The sequence below is a fragment of the Tachyglossus aculeatus genome (assembly GCF_015852505.1).
Source record: "Tachyglossus aculeatus isolate mTacAcu1 chromosome 12 unlocalized genomic scaffold, mTacAcu1.pri SUPER_6_unloc_1, whole genome shotgun sequence".
Classification (NCBI taxonomy): domain Eukaryota; kingdom Metazoa; phylum Chordata; class Mammalia; order Monotremata; family Tachyglossidae; genus Tachyglossus; species Tachyglossus aculeatus.
Genome location: NW_024044828.1, coordinates 7,564,056 through 7,577,829, shown reverse-complemented (window position 1 = coordinate 7,577,829; position 13,774 = coordinate 7,564,056). Strand labels below are relative to the sequence as shown.

Here is a 13,774-nt window from a genome sequence, read left to right as displayed (position 1 = left end):
ACAGGTAGATGTCTCTGAACAAGTTGTTCACTGAGATGAGAAAATCTGTGGTCTACTACATTAAAATTAGAAGATTATGTCTAGTCTGGTTCAGTTTAGCAACACACTGTTAAGGTAACAGTTAATAAGAAACTGGAGAACTGCCGCATGAAAATATCCACACCACATTAATGGCTCTTGAATAATACATAATAATTTGGTTTGAACAGTTAACAAAGAGCTGCAGTATTTTGCACAGAGCTATGTTTTAGGACTAATATTGTTGACATGGAAACTGAGCCATAGCTATTAAATTGGGCACAGATTTTGGTCATTGTATGAGAACTACATTTATGGTACTAAATTGTAATTGCACAAATTTTAGCCAAACTAATTTAAATTTTACGTGTTGCTTTGGTTGTATTTACCTTGAATTTATTGCATTTTATTAAGTCTATTTTCAAAGGTGGATATAGAGCTATAACCTGCTGACTCAAACACTCCATAGGTACTTTCTTGTTCCTAAATTATGACTGGTCATAATGAAGAGAGAGTGGTAAAGTTATAGGGCCATGAAATTCACATATGGGTGGGCTATCTATAGACAAAGAGTTTGTGATGAGGCTTGGCTGGTCTAAAAGTGTCCTAGGTTTTAGGTTCAAAGTTATGAGAAGCAGCATCGCCTAGTGGATAGAGTACAGGCTTGGGAATCAGAAGGACCTGGGTTCTAATCCCTGCTGTGCCACTTGTCTGCTGTGTGACCTTGGAGAAGGCACTTAACTTCTCTGTGCCTCAGTTTTCTCTTTTGTAAAATGGGGATTGAGATTAGTACAGGGACTCTGTCCAATATGATTTTCTTGTATCTACCCCAATGTTTAGTACAGTGCCTGGCACATAGTAAACAATGCCACAATTATTATTTTTATTATTATTATTATTATTATTATTATTAGTGTTCAATACTCACGACAGGGTCCTCAGAGCCCAGGTCTGAGGATTGAGACATTATCTGGTGGATTGGATGCATGTAGATGATATAATCAGAAAATCCAGGCCCTAAGGTGGATTTTTTTTTGGCCTGAGTTTTCCAATTTCACTTCTCTACAGAGCAAAACTGAGTCTGTAAAGTGGCCTAGTGGACAAAGCACAGGATTTAGAGTTAGGGGACCTGGGTCCTAATCTCAGTTCAACTCACTTGTCAGTGTGATCCTGGGGCAGTTCACTGAGTTTGTCTGTGCCTCAGTTTCTTCATCTTTAAATTGGGGATTAAATACCTATTCTTCCTCCCCCTTAAACTATAAACCCCATGGGGCAGAGGTTGTGTTCAGTAAGATTACCCTGTCTACCCCAGTGCTTAGCACAGTTTTGGCAAAGAGTAAGTGTTTAATAAATACCACAATTATCATTTATTATTCTCTTAGCTGTTAATCCAAGCTGTATTATTCTGGGTTTTGATTACCAATAATGGAACAAAACTGTTGTCTGCAAAACAAAAAAAAATGAAATATAATGGTCCTGACTAAGGAGGCCAAGGACAGCACTTCCAGAAACCAGACACTGACATGCACACAACACTGCACACATTACACCAGACATATAGATTACATAACAGACATCATATAGAACATGTGTGAAAATCTGCTCGAGTCCATGGGAACTTAGAACATTTTCCAGGGACAACTATGACACCATCACCACCCACCTTAAAATAAAATTCTTCTCTTCTCACTTTCCCCACCCCATAAGATTGTCAATTTTTATATATACCGTTTTCTGTCCAAAATAACTCTGTGGTCCTATTCATTTAAAGCAATTCAAAAGGTCAATAAAATCTGAAATTGTAAATGTAGCTAGTATAACCACTGAAAGGCAAAAGCCCTGCACAGAAGAAAGTAATGTCCATTGAACAGGAAATGAGAGGGTAAAAGTAAATTTAATTTTCTTAATCAAAAACATTACAAGACTTGTCCCTTTCTGATGGTAGGTTAATATCACTTTTTATATAATGTTTTTCAAAATTATGTTATGCCAGAGGGCTATATTCAAAACTGAGGAAATCAATACTGATATTTCATAGAAAAATGTGCCTTTGAAAACCAACCTAGAATTACTGGCTAATCTTTGAGATCTTCAAAGATATAAGTATTGCTTTAAGTGTGTTCTTCCTTGACTGTCTGTTCAGCCTTCCTCTGTGATGCTTAACTGAAAGGACAAATTTATAATCTGGGATTAGTTCTGAGGCACAGTTTTGAAACTGAGGAACCACAAACATTCTCCCCATCTAGACTGTAAGCTCATTGTGGGCAGGGAACATGTCTACCAACTGTGTTGTAATAATAAAAATAATAATGGCATTTATTAAGCACTTACTATGTGCAAAGCACTTTTCTAAGCACTGGGGAGGTTACAGAGTGATCAAGTTGTCCCACGTGGGGCTCACTGTCTTAATCCCCATTTTACAGGTGAGGTAACTGAGGCCCAGAGAAGTTAAGCGACTTGCCCAAAGTCACACAGCTTTCAAGAGGCAAGTACTATACTTGGGGTTTAAGTACCTGTTCTCCCTCCCCTGTAGACTATGAATCCAATGTGAGACAGGAACTGAGTATGATATGATTGTAATGTATCTACTCCAGTGCTGGGCACAAAGGAAGTGCTTAAAAAAAATCAGAGTTATCATTATAGTTATTGTTACGAGAGAGAGGAAAGAAGAGGCTCTTGTTCTCCAATCCGCCTCACTTGTCCTTTCCATGATTAATTTACTTGTTTTCCTGCCGGAGTATCTCACTGCTTGACCCTATCAATAATAATAATAATAATAATTAGTACCATTATGATACTTATTAAGTGCTTACTATGTGCCAAACACTGTACTAAGCAGTGGGGTAGATAGAGTTAATCAGGTTGGTCACAGTCCCTGACCCACACTCTTAATCCCCATTTTACAGATGAGGTTACTGAGGCACCGAGAAGTTCAGTGACTTGCTCAAGGTCACACAGCAGACGTGTGGTGGAGCCGGGATTAGAACCCAGATCCTTCCGCCTCCCAGGCCCGTGTCCTATCCACTAGGCTACATTGCTTTTCACTGTCAGTTCCTTCTCCAGCACTACGGCCTGCTACTTTCCACCAGGATAGCACCCCACCTATGGCATCTATGCACATGAGTCCCTTAAACACCATATATGTTTTTATTCTCGTTTGCTTCCCCTGTAATTTATTATAGCATCTGTCACCTCCACTGCATTGTAAGCTCCTTGATGTAGGGATTGTGCCTTCTCTGTTTTACTTTCTCTCAAGTGCTGAAATCAGAGCTCTGCACACAGTAGTATATATGTATATATGTATATATGTATATATATTTGTACATATTTATTACTCTATTTATTTATTTATTTATTTATTTATTTTACTTGTACATATCTATTCTATTTATTTTATTTTGTTAGTATGTTTGGTTTTGTTCTCTGTCTTCCCCTTTTAGACTGTGAGCCCACTGTTGGGTAGGGACTGTCTCTATATGTTGCCAATTTGTACTTCCCAAGCTCTTAGTACAGTGCTCTGCACATAGTAAGTGCTCAATAAATATGATTGATGATGATGATGATGAGTAGTACTCCAGTGCTTTAATCACTCAATATCCCTGAAACGAAGAATACATATTGTGATATAGTTGGTTGCGGTAGGGGTGCAATCTGTGGCTGCTAAAAACAACATCTCTATATGCCTCCTTTCCATAGCAGACCTTGCTGCAGAAGGTTAAAAAGGTCCTTCCCTAAGCACTTAGTACAATACTCTGCACACAGTAAGCACTCAGTAAATATGATTGATTGATAATGTGAAGAGTTTAGTAGATTATATAGCACACTGAGAATAACTGGGAAGAGAACTGCTGACTAATGACATAGGTTAGTAGTGATTGTGTCGGTTTTTATTAAAATTCTAGAATTTGCTTTCTATTCCTCGTTTGACAGGAGCATTTCTTCTTTAAGGTCTGCTTAACACTACCCATGGGCTCACACATACAAGAACTTTCTTGCCTGGCTTGTTGTTACTTTTCCACCCATGACTTAAATCATCTAAGAACAAAGACTGAGATTTTCCTGGCCTTCCTATGCCTCAATGATGGAGCTCTTTCTTGGATTGATTGTAAAAAAACTGCACCTTATAGCCTAAAACTTGAGCTGTGCAATAATTCCCTGCCCTGACTTATGCCTCTAGATTCAGAGCTCCTTGAGTCCAGGAGAAGCAGTTTTTGGTTTTTCTTTCAGGCAAGTATAATCACCACCTACAGACCTTTTGACTAGCAGTCACCAATTTGCTGAACAGGATGGCCAAGGGTCTGAGAGATTTTCATTGTTATCCTGCCCTGTCTGCTGATATTGTTAATACCACCACTCTGCTCACAGGGCTGGGTACCAAACTTAAATTGTCCTGGAAGAACTGTCAGGACACTGCAAATCTGCACTTCTCCCAGGGTCCTCCCCAAGGAGCTTGCTAGGTCTGCCAGGTTAGACTTTGCAATTGGTCCTTCTCAGCTGGAGTAAAACATTTTGGTAAATCAATCAATCGCTCAATTACATTTCTTGAGTGCTTACGTGTGCACGGCACTTTACTAAGTGCTTGGGTGGGTAAAGCGAGGTAAATGCCTTTCACTGAAAGTTTGCCAATGTGGACTGTGTCTGATCCCACTATTTTGTATCAAACCCAGTGCTTAGTACAGTGCTTGGTACAGAATAAGTGCTTCAAAAGTTTCACTATTACTACAATTATTTTGTCCATTTTCAATAAGCATGCATGCTAAGCAATCTTCCTCATAGATCTCAGTGAGGTTGGCCACCGCTAGTACGCAAAAACTCCAGATACCCCTTTACCAACACTCCTCCACATTTTTAGTAGCAATAAATATTCAAATATAAAATGCAAATCTACTGTCTAGTGACCTAAGGGATGGAAATGACATGTATTCATACTTGTACCCATGTCTGGAAACATTGGTACTTAATACACTATTATTATTATTATTATTAACACAGATACATGAACTTTTTTTCAAATGGTATTTTTTAAGCACTTAGTGCATGCCAGACACTGTACAAAGTCCTAGGGTGGATACATGAAAATCGGGTTGGTCACAGTCCCTGTCCCACATGGGGCTCACAGTCTCAATCCCCATTTTACAGATGAGGCAACTGAAGCACAGAGGAAGTGAAGTGACTGGCCCAAGGTCACACAGCCGACAAGTGGTTAAGCCAGGATTGGAACCCATTGCCTGTTTACTTGTTTTGATGTCTGTCTCTCCTGTTCTAGACTGTGAGCCCATTGTTGGGCAGGGATTGTCTCTGTTGCTGAATTGTACTTTCCAAGTGCTTAGTACAGTGTTCTGCACACAGCGCTTAATACAATTGAATGAATGAATGAATGACCTTCTGACTCCCAGGACTGTGCTCTGTCTACTTTAGAATGCTGCTTCTCTAAGTAAACCACTATATCCTGTCTCCTGAGGTCACTGGACACCCAGAAATTTTGAGGGCTTATCAAGGTCATCTCTGATTACACTTTCTGCTGATGAGCTCCAATGTTGTTCCAATGGCCATCCTTCCAAAATGCACCCAACTCTTAAGATCAATGTAAAACAATCATGTATATTAATATATTAGTTTAGAACCCATGACCTCTGCCAAGCCCGAGCTCTTTCCACTGAGCCACGATGCTTCTCTATAATTGAATCACACGTGTATCACACTGTTTCACAGATTTGCAATATGAAATTCCTTGAGGCTGGGTATCATAAAATGAGATCCCAGTGCTGAATTCCTTTACTGGTATCAACCAGAACCATAGAACAGAATTTTTATGTGCCTTGGAATATTTCCATAAAAGTTGCTGTGGATGAATGAAATTTAGATCCTAGAGTAATAGAACAGCTATAAAACGTTTCCACTCACTAAGGCAAGCTCTCTCTAGGGATTTAGGTGAATTGGCAACGATAATTTCTCTTTGACTTTCCTAACAGAGTAGCTATTTTTTGTTTAGTTTGAAGGGTCTGATAACACTTGTGTTAGGCAAGTGAAATTCATCTCCTTGTCACCTTGCTCCCTCTAGTGAAAAATGTGTGAAAGTATTCAGAGATTGCCTCTCAAACCTTTATTGGAGCTGTTTGCAAAACCCTCTCCCTGTCTTTCACTGTTTCCAGGCAGGAGTCCACATTTTATTCCTACTATCATCATTATTATCATTACTACTACTAATAATAATAGTCTAATTTAGTTTGTGATGTACTCATCTTTTCGGTTTCAAATCTGTTGTTGGGAATAGCGTTCTTAGAGTACAAAATATAAAGGCAAAAATTAATGTTCAATGACAGAATGACTTTACATGCACAGGGATGCTGACATGTTGGATGAAGACAGTGGGCATGAGTGGCTGGTAAGATGTGTAAACATTTTGCTTCAGAGATTGTCCTACGTAATGAGGCTGCCCAGGCCAGAGACATGAGGAGCCCCCTCTGAATGGTCACACCACTGTCTTTTCTGAGCAGGTTCTGTGCCTACAAAGTACAAAATGAAGTGGGCATGGAGATTGGTTTTAATCCACTTTACACAGCTAATCAAGATCCAGGGGTCATAGTTAAATTGCAGACCTGGATGCCCTATGCAATCAAAAAATCATTGGTATATATTGAGTACTTACTGTAGAATTAGTAGACATGAGCCCTTCCCATAAGAAGCTTACATTTTGCAGGGGGAGACAGACATTAAAATAAATGAAACCTAGGGGAAATGGCAGAATATAAAGATATGCACATAAATACTGTGGAGCTGGAAGTGAGGTAAATAGTATTATATGGACTTACAAGGGTCACACCCAAGTGCCTAGGCAATGCACAGGTGAGGATAAAAAGGGTAGGGAAATGAGGAGTTGGTATGAAAGGTGACTTGGAGGAGATATATGTGTCTTTTGTTATATTGTATTCCTCCAAGTGCTTATTTCAGTACTCTCCACATACAGCTCAATAAATATGATTGACTAGTAGGGCCTTGAAGATGGGAAGGACAGTGTTCTGTTGGTTATGAAGGGGGAGGCCAAAGGGCAGGTATGGACAATGGATCAGCAGTGAGACAGGTAAGTTGGAAGTACTGTGAGTAGGTGGAGGAGTGAAGTATGCGGGCTGGATTGCACTGTTAGACTAGTGAGGTAAAGTAGGATGGGGGGACCAGATTGAGTGCCTTAAAGTTAATACTAAGGAGTTTCTGTATGGTATGGGGGTGGATGGAAAACCATTGGAGGTATTTGAGGAGTGGGGTGATATGGACTGAACATTTTATTTAGAAGAATGATCTGGGCAGCAGAGTGAAGTTTGAATTGGGGAGGGGAGAGACAGGAGGCAGGGAGGTCAGCAAGGAGGCTGATGCAGTAGTCAAGGTGGGATAAGTGCTTGGATCACTGTGGTAGGAGTTTGGATGGAGAAGACAGAATGGATTTTAGTGATGTTATAAAGGTTAAACCTACAGGATTTGGTGACAGACTGAATATATGTAATAAATGCTTCACACGTATAATAAACACACACACACACACACACACACACACACACACACACACACACACACACACACACACACACACACACACACACACACACACACACACACACACACACACACACACACACACACACACACACACACACACACACACACACCCCTTTCTGTTTAGTCCAAGAAGCCCTTTGTTCCAGGCTTACATTATCAACAACAAAGTTAAAGAATGGAAAAGAAAAGCAAAAAACATACACACAACTTAAAAATCAATATTGTGTGTGTTTGTTTTTCCATGCAGATGATAATGATCTCTCTCTTCTAGATTGCCCTAACAATCCCCTAGACTCAAAACTCATTGTGGTTAGGGAACACGTATACCAACTCTGTTATATTGTACTCTCCCAAGCACTAAGACAGTATTGTGCACACAGTAAGCACTCAATAAATTGATTGAACAATGCTGATGGCAAGCATGTTTTTCCCCAGGGTAGTAGATATTCCCATAGTAAGACTTTGGCAAAAAACAAACAAACAAAAGCCTCCCATTGTTACTTTCAATCACACCAAGACTGTTAAAGATTGCTTTCTCAAAAGAAGTAAATAGTCAAAGATAATAAGGCGAACTAACCAGAAAGTCTATTTTTCTCCTCAAATGATGTTCCTTCTGCTTTTAGTAAAACAAACAAACAAGCAAACAAAAAACCTTCTTTATATAAAAGATTGCAAAAATAGCTTCCAGGCTTGTCCTACTTTCACAGATCCCTTAAATTTACATTATTTCTAGATTTTTTGTCTTTGTATAAAATATCATTTTTAAAAAGGTTTTAATGGCATCCTCACCCTTTGCCAAACTGGGATCCTCCTGAGATTTAAAAAGAATTACAGGTTATATTTTTTTGGTTCTGAAAATAGAAATTTAGTATTTTCACAGACGCAAAATGTTTAAAAGTAACCTAAAAGTGATAGTACTTCTTTTTAATAGGATCACAGAGTCAGGAGAGACTTTCCTATATTTTTAAGCTCATTCTCCAGACTAATGGTATTCTTTGTTTATTGGAAAGTCCAGAGGGAAGGAGATTATAAACACTTAATAACTTAATACAGAAAAGTTCTTTGTAATTAATCCAAGTCCTCCTTCTGTATTACAAAATCATTGATCTTCCTTTCATGGTATTTGTTAAGCAACTACTATGTGTCAAGCACTGTTCTAAGATCTAGAATAGATACAAGACAAGCAAATTGGACACAGTCCCTGTCCCACATGGGAGGAGGATTTAGTCCCAATTTTACAGATGAGGTAACTGAGGCACAGAGAACTTAAGTCCTTGCCCAAGGACACACAGCAGACAAGTGGCAGAGCTGGGATTAGAACCCGGTGACTCAGACTCCCATACCCAAGCTCTTTCCACGAGGCCACGCTGCTTGCCTCGGTCTTGTCTTATCGATAGGTGAATATAGAGTAAGTCTGGGGCACTGGCTCCTAGGCCTCTGATTGTCTGAATCAGCAGGTGTGCACACATAACTCACACCGCTGTGTTACAGGGAAGAGGATGCTGGTCCTACAAAATGGCTGCCTCCCTCACATTCGGGACGGTCTCTAACTGCTGCCAAATTGTATTTTCATTCATTCATTCAATCAATCGTATTTATTGAGGGCTTACTGCGTGCAGAGCCCTGTACTAAGCGCTTGGGAAGTACAAGTCGGCAACGTATAGAGACAGTCTCTACCCAACAATGGGCTCACAGTCTAGGAGGATATGATGATGATCAATCAATCAATCAATCAATCAATCGTATTTATTGAGCGCTTACTGTGTGCAGAGCACTGTACTAAGCGCTTGGGAAGTACAAGTTGGCAACACATAGAAACAGTCCCTACCCAACAGTGGACTCACAGTCTAGAAGGGGGAGATAGAGAACAAAACCAAATATATTAACAAAATAAAATAAATAGAATAGATATGTACAAGTAAAATAAATAGAGTAATAAATAAGTACAAACATATATACATGTATACAGGTGCTGTGGGGAAGGGAAGGAGGTAAGGCCGGGGGGGTGGAGAGGGGGAGGAGGGGGAGAGGAAGGAGGGGGCTCAGTCTGGGAAGGCCTCCTGGAGGAGGTGAGCTCTCAGTAGGGCCTTGAAGGGAGGAAGAGAGCTAGCTTGGCGGATGTGGGGAGGGAGGGCATTCGAGGCCAGGGGGATGACGTGGGCCGGGGGTCGATGGCAGAACAGGCGAGAACGAGGCAGGGTGAGGAGATTAGCGGCAGAGGATGATGTATTGATGATGGCATTTGTTGGGCGCTTACTCTTTGCCAAGCACTGTTCTTAGAGGAGCAGCGTGGTTCAGTGGAAAGAGCATGGGATTGGGAGTCAGAGGTCATGGTTTCACATCCCAGCTCTGCCACTTGTCAGCTGTGTGACTTTGAGCAAGCCACTTAACTTCTCTGAGCCTCAGTTCCCTCATCCCCGGTCCAGCCGAGCCACCGTTGCTTGGCAGCGAGGATGCTGCCATCACCTTGGTGATCGCTGGCTTGTGGACTCAGTGGCCCCATGGACTGCTCGGCCCAGAACTGTCTGGCTCTGCTCTGGATGCCGCTCCGGACGCCTGGGCTCGGGAGTCAGCTGTCATGGGTTCAAATCCTGGCTCCACCACTTAGCTGCATGACTTTGAGCAAGTCACTTCACTTCTCTGGGCCTCAGTTCTCTCATCTGTAAAGTGGGGATGAAGACTCTGAGCCCCATGTGTGACAACCTGATGACCTTGTTATCCCCCCAGCACTTAGAACAGTGTTTGGCACATAGTAAGTGCTTAACAAATGCCGCTCTTAGTACAGTGCACTGCACACAGTAAGCTCTCAATAAATACGATTGAATGAATGAATGAATTCTCGCATACTGCCTCAAGATAGGGCACGCCTGGGTAAGATCCTTTCTGCTCATGGCTTCTCCTTGAGGGGCAGCACGATGGTGGATGTGTGGCAGGGGCAGAACAGGATTTGAAGGATTTGAACCAGTCAAATTCCCCACACGTGGGTTCTATGTGGGTCATGTACCTATTCTAGCGTGATTATCTTATATCTATCCCAACACACAGTATGTCTAGCACGTAGTAAGTGCTCATTAGATGTGATTTACTAACTGATGGTCACAGCCACAGGGACTACTACAGAAGCAGCTACCAAAGCTTTCCCAAGGTTTTATGGAGGAGGTATGATTCTGCAGCAAAAAGGCCTACTGGTCTAATAAAAAGAGCACAGTACTGGGAGTCAGGGAGGCTGGCCTGCTGTGTGACCTTTAGCCAGTCACTTAACCTCTCTGTGCATCAGTTTCTCTTTTTTAGGGTACTTACTTGTTAAGCACTTATTATGTGCTAGGTACTGTGCTAAGAACTGGAGTAGATACAAACTACCCAGGTTGGACACAGTCCATGTCCCAAATGTCCACGAGGCCATGGTGCTTCTCTATACAAAAGGGATAAGAACATCTACCTTTTTGTACTCCACAGTGCTCTTGTGATGATAAAATGAGATCATTGATATGAAAACACTTTTTAAAAATAATATAATAATGTTGGTATTTGTTAAGTGCTTACTATGTGCACAGCACTGTTCTAAGCGCTGGGGTAGATTCAAGGCAATTAGGTTGTCCCACATGGGGCTCACAGTCTTAATCCCCATTTTACAGATGAGGTAACTGAGGCACAGAGAAATTAAGTGAGTTGCCCAAAGTCTCACAGCTGACGAGTGGCAGCATGGAATTAGAACCCACGACCTCTGACTCCCAAGCCCAGGCTCTTTCCACTAAGCCATGCTGCTTCTCATGAATTACTATGCCAGTCAAGATGCTATTGTAAATTACTTAAATTCCTTATATAGTCAATTTAAATACCTTTCCTTAGTGCAAACTCGGGAAGTCAAAATCACATGAAGTATATGCTCTTATTTTGGTAGGAACATCCTAGTTAATTTTAATTCCTGTTTTTTGGGAAAATTTTCAAAGTGGATGGATAAATATTAATTACATCTCTTTAATTCCAAAATATTATTATTCTTAAGCTTCAAGACTTCAAAAATAACTCTCTATTTTTCTTTTTAATCCACTTTAAACCTTTCCCTAACCTGAATTGAACCCTTGCAATCCAGTTTTTGGTTCAGAAGGATTATTTTTTAATAGATGTTTTTCAAACCTCAGAAAATAGGGAAGAAATAAAATTGGTTTTGAGATGAAATGGGACTTAGCTGAAAGGAGCTAAATCTTGGAAATATCCTGAGGCATAAGATATAGCTAAGGAAACTAGACAGGCCGTTTTCAACCTCTATTAAAACAACTTGTTCCAACTGAAAATAGAATCATAAAGTACATATGCCCCATCCCTCTTTATGCTGTGGATTATTTTTTCAACAAAACATATTTTCATGGTAAGTATCAGCCACCACTGAAGATGTGGGTCATATGTGAGGAGATGAAGTTTGGGGGCTTTCACCTCATGTTCCCTGCCCATAACGAGTTTACAGTCTAGAGGGGGATGCAGTAATTAATATGAATGAATAAATGATTTACAATCTAGAATTTAAAGATATTTACATAAGCACTGTGGCATACAGCAAGTGCTTAACACGTCATTTTCATCATTTATTCATTTTTAAATGTAGAAGTTCATTCCTGTCACTGAGGCCTGATTACATCTGCAGTTAGAAAAAAAAAGTGAAAAATTTAGCAACCTGATAGCAGCAACCACAGACATTAATATCTCCATTCCTGAGATTCTCAAATGAGCATAATGTTAGTGAGAAATAGGCATACTGGTGACTTTATTCTAAATAGATACTCCATTTCACTTACACACTTCTCTCTGGACATTATTAAATCTATTTTCATAACTTTTAAAGCAAGCTTCCTTGCTGGCTTTGAAAGCCATCACATCCTGTCTCCAACTTTCTGAGAGAGGTTTTCAAATAGGATAGTTGTAATGAGACAATCTGAGGAATAAACATTAGCTAAGGAAACTGGGCAGTCCAATTTCCATATTTATTAGTGGAAAGAGGTTGAAAAAGATGACTTTGAAAGGCAGGGACAAATCATACCCAATTGTCTCATCCCCTTCATACCAGACTTCCATTATAATTTGTGGTCATTGTCAGGGCAAATATATGTGATGTGGGGAGAGGAGAAAAAGGGAGAGAATGTGTTTTGTATCAGTCTTTGTGTCATTACCACTCATAAGCTCCAAGAGGGCAGGCATTATTAAATCTATTTTTATAACTTTTGCTTCTGTTGTACTCTCCCAAATGCTTTAAGCACAGTGCTGCACACCTGGTAGACAATCAATAAATATCACTGATTGATTGACCTATCACTTAATGAAACCTTTTCCCATTCTAGCCTCTTATCTGGGCTTCTTAATGGGAAGAGCTCATCTTTTCTCTAACTGAAGTGGATTGTTTCTATTTGTTTATCTAGGCAAAACCCAGGTAATGGGAGAAATTAAGATTGCTTTGAAGAAGGAAATGAAGACAGATGGAGAACAATTAATAGTTGAGATACTCCAATGCAGAAACATCACATACAAATTTAAATCTCCTGATCATTTACCAGGTATCTACCTTTTAATGATGAACTTTCTGTTCCATCAAGGAGAACATTGAGGTTGACATTAGCGAACATTCTCTTGAAACTCAAAAAATGTCTCATGCTAAGCCTTTTAGTTTACTGTGAATTTTAGGCAATATATCCAGGACTAAATTTTGCCGTGATATTTTAAGAAGAAAATAGGACATTTTTAGTGATCAAACATGACAGTGATGAGTGTTTCTAAGCAACATTTATGGTAATGAACTGCATTTTTGTTGACAGATTTGTATGTGAAGCTTTATGTGATCAACATCTCGACCCAGAAAAGAGTGATTAAAAAGAAGACTAGGGTGTGTCGCCATGACCGAGAGCCTTCCTTTAATGAAACATTTAGGTTCAGTTTGAGTCCTGCTGGTCATTCTCTTCAGGTACCTCTATGCTTATGACCTACTTACCCTGTCATTGTGGACACACAGAAAGTACTGGGGGAATGTTCTCTCCCTGCATGAGTGAAGATTCCAAAAAAGTGGGCCCCAAATTATAGCAGAAGTATAATGATTCAGCAAATGAGTTCCATAGACAAAAGTGGATATTGGCAGTTCTGGATTTGCCATAAAACCAGCAAAGAACCCAAGATCTTCTAAGATAGCACCTGTGAAAAAACCACTCAGTTAAAACACCAT

The 13,774-nt window shown here is 40.1% G+C and overlaps 1 protein-coding gene across 4 annotated transcripts in view; it reads left to right on the top strand.

Annotated features, from left to right (window-relative positions):
* The window catches only part of PCLO (piccolo presynaptic cytomatrix protein), a 299,418-nt gene that overhangs the window by 280,453 nt on the left and 5,191 nt on the right, over positions 1 to 13,774 (top strand). For all 4 annotated transcript variants that reach the window (XM_038741414.1, XM_038741412.1, XM_038741411.1 and 1 more), the window contains 2 exons: positions 12,981 to 13,115; positions 13,374 to 13,519. In XM_038741414.1, the coding sequence (XP_038597342.1) occupies positions 12,981 to 13,115; positions 13,374 to 13,519 (281 nt within the window). The remainder of the gene's footprint in view (positions 1 to 12,980; positions 13,116 to 13,373; positions 13,520 to 13,774) is intronic.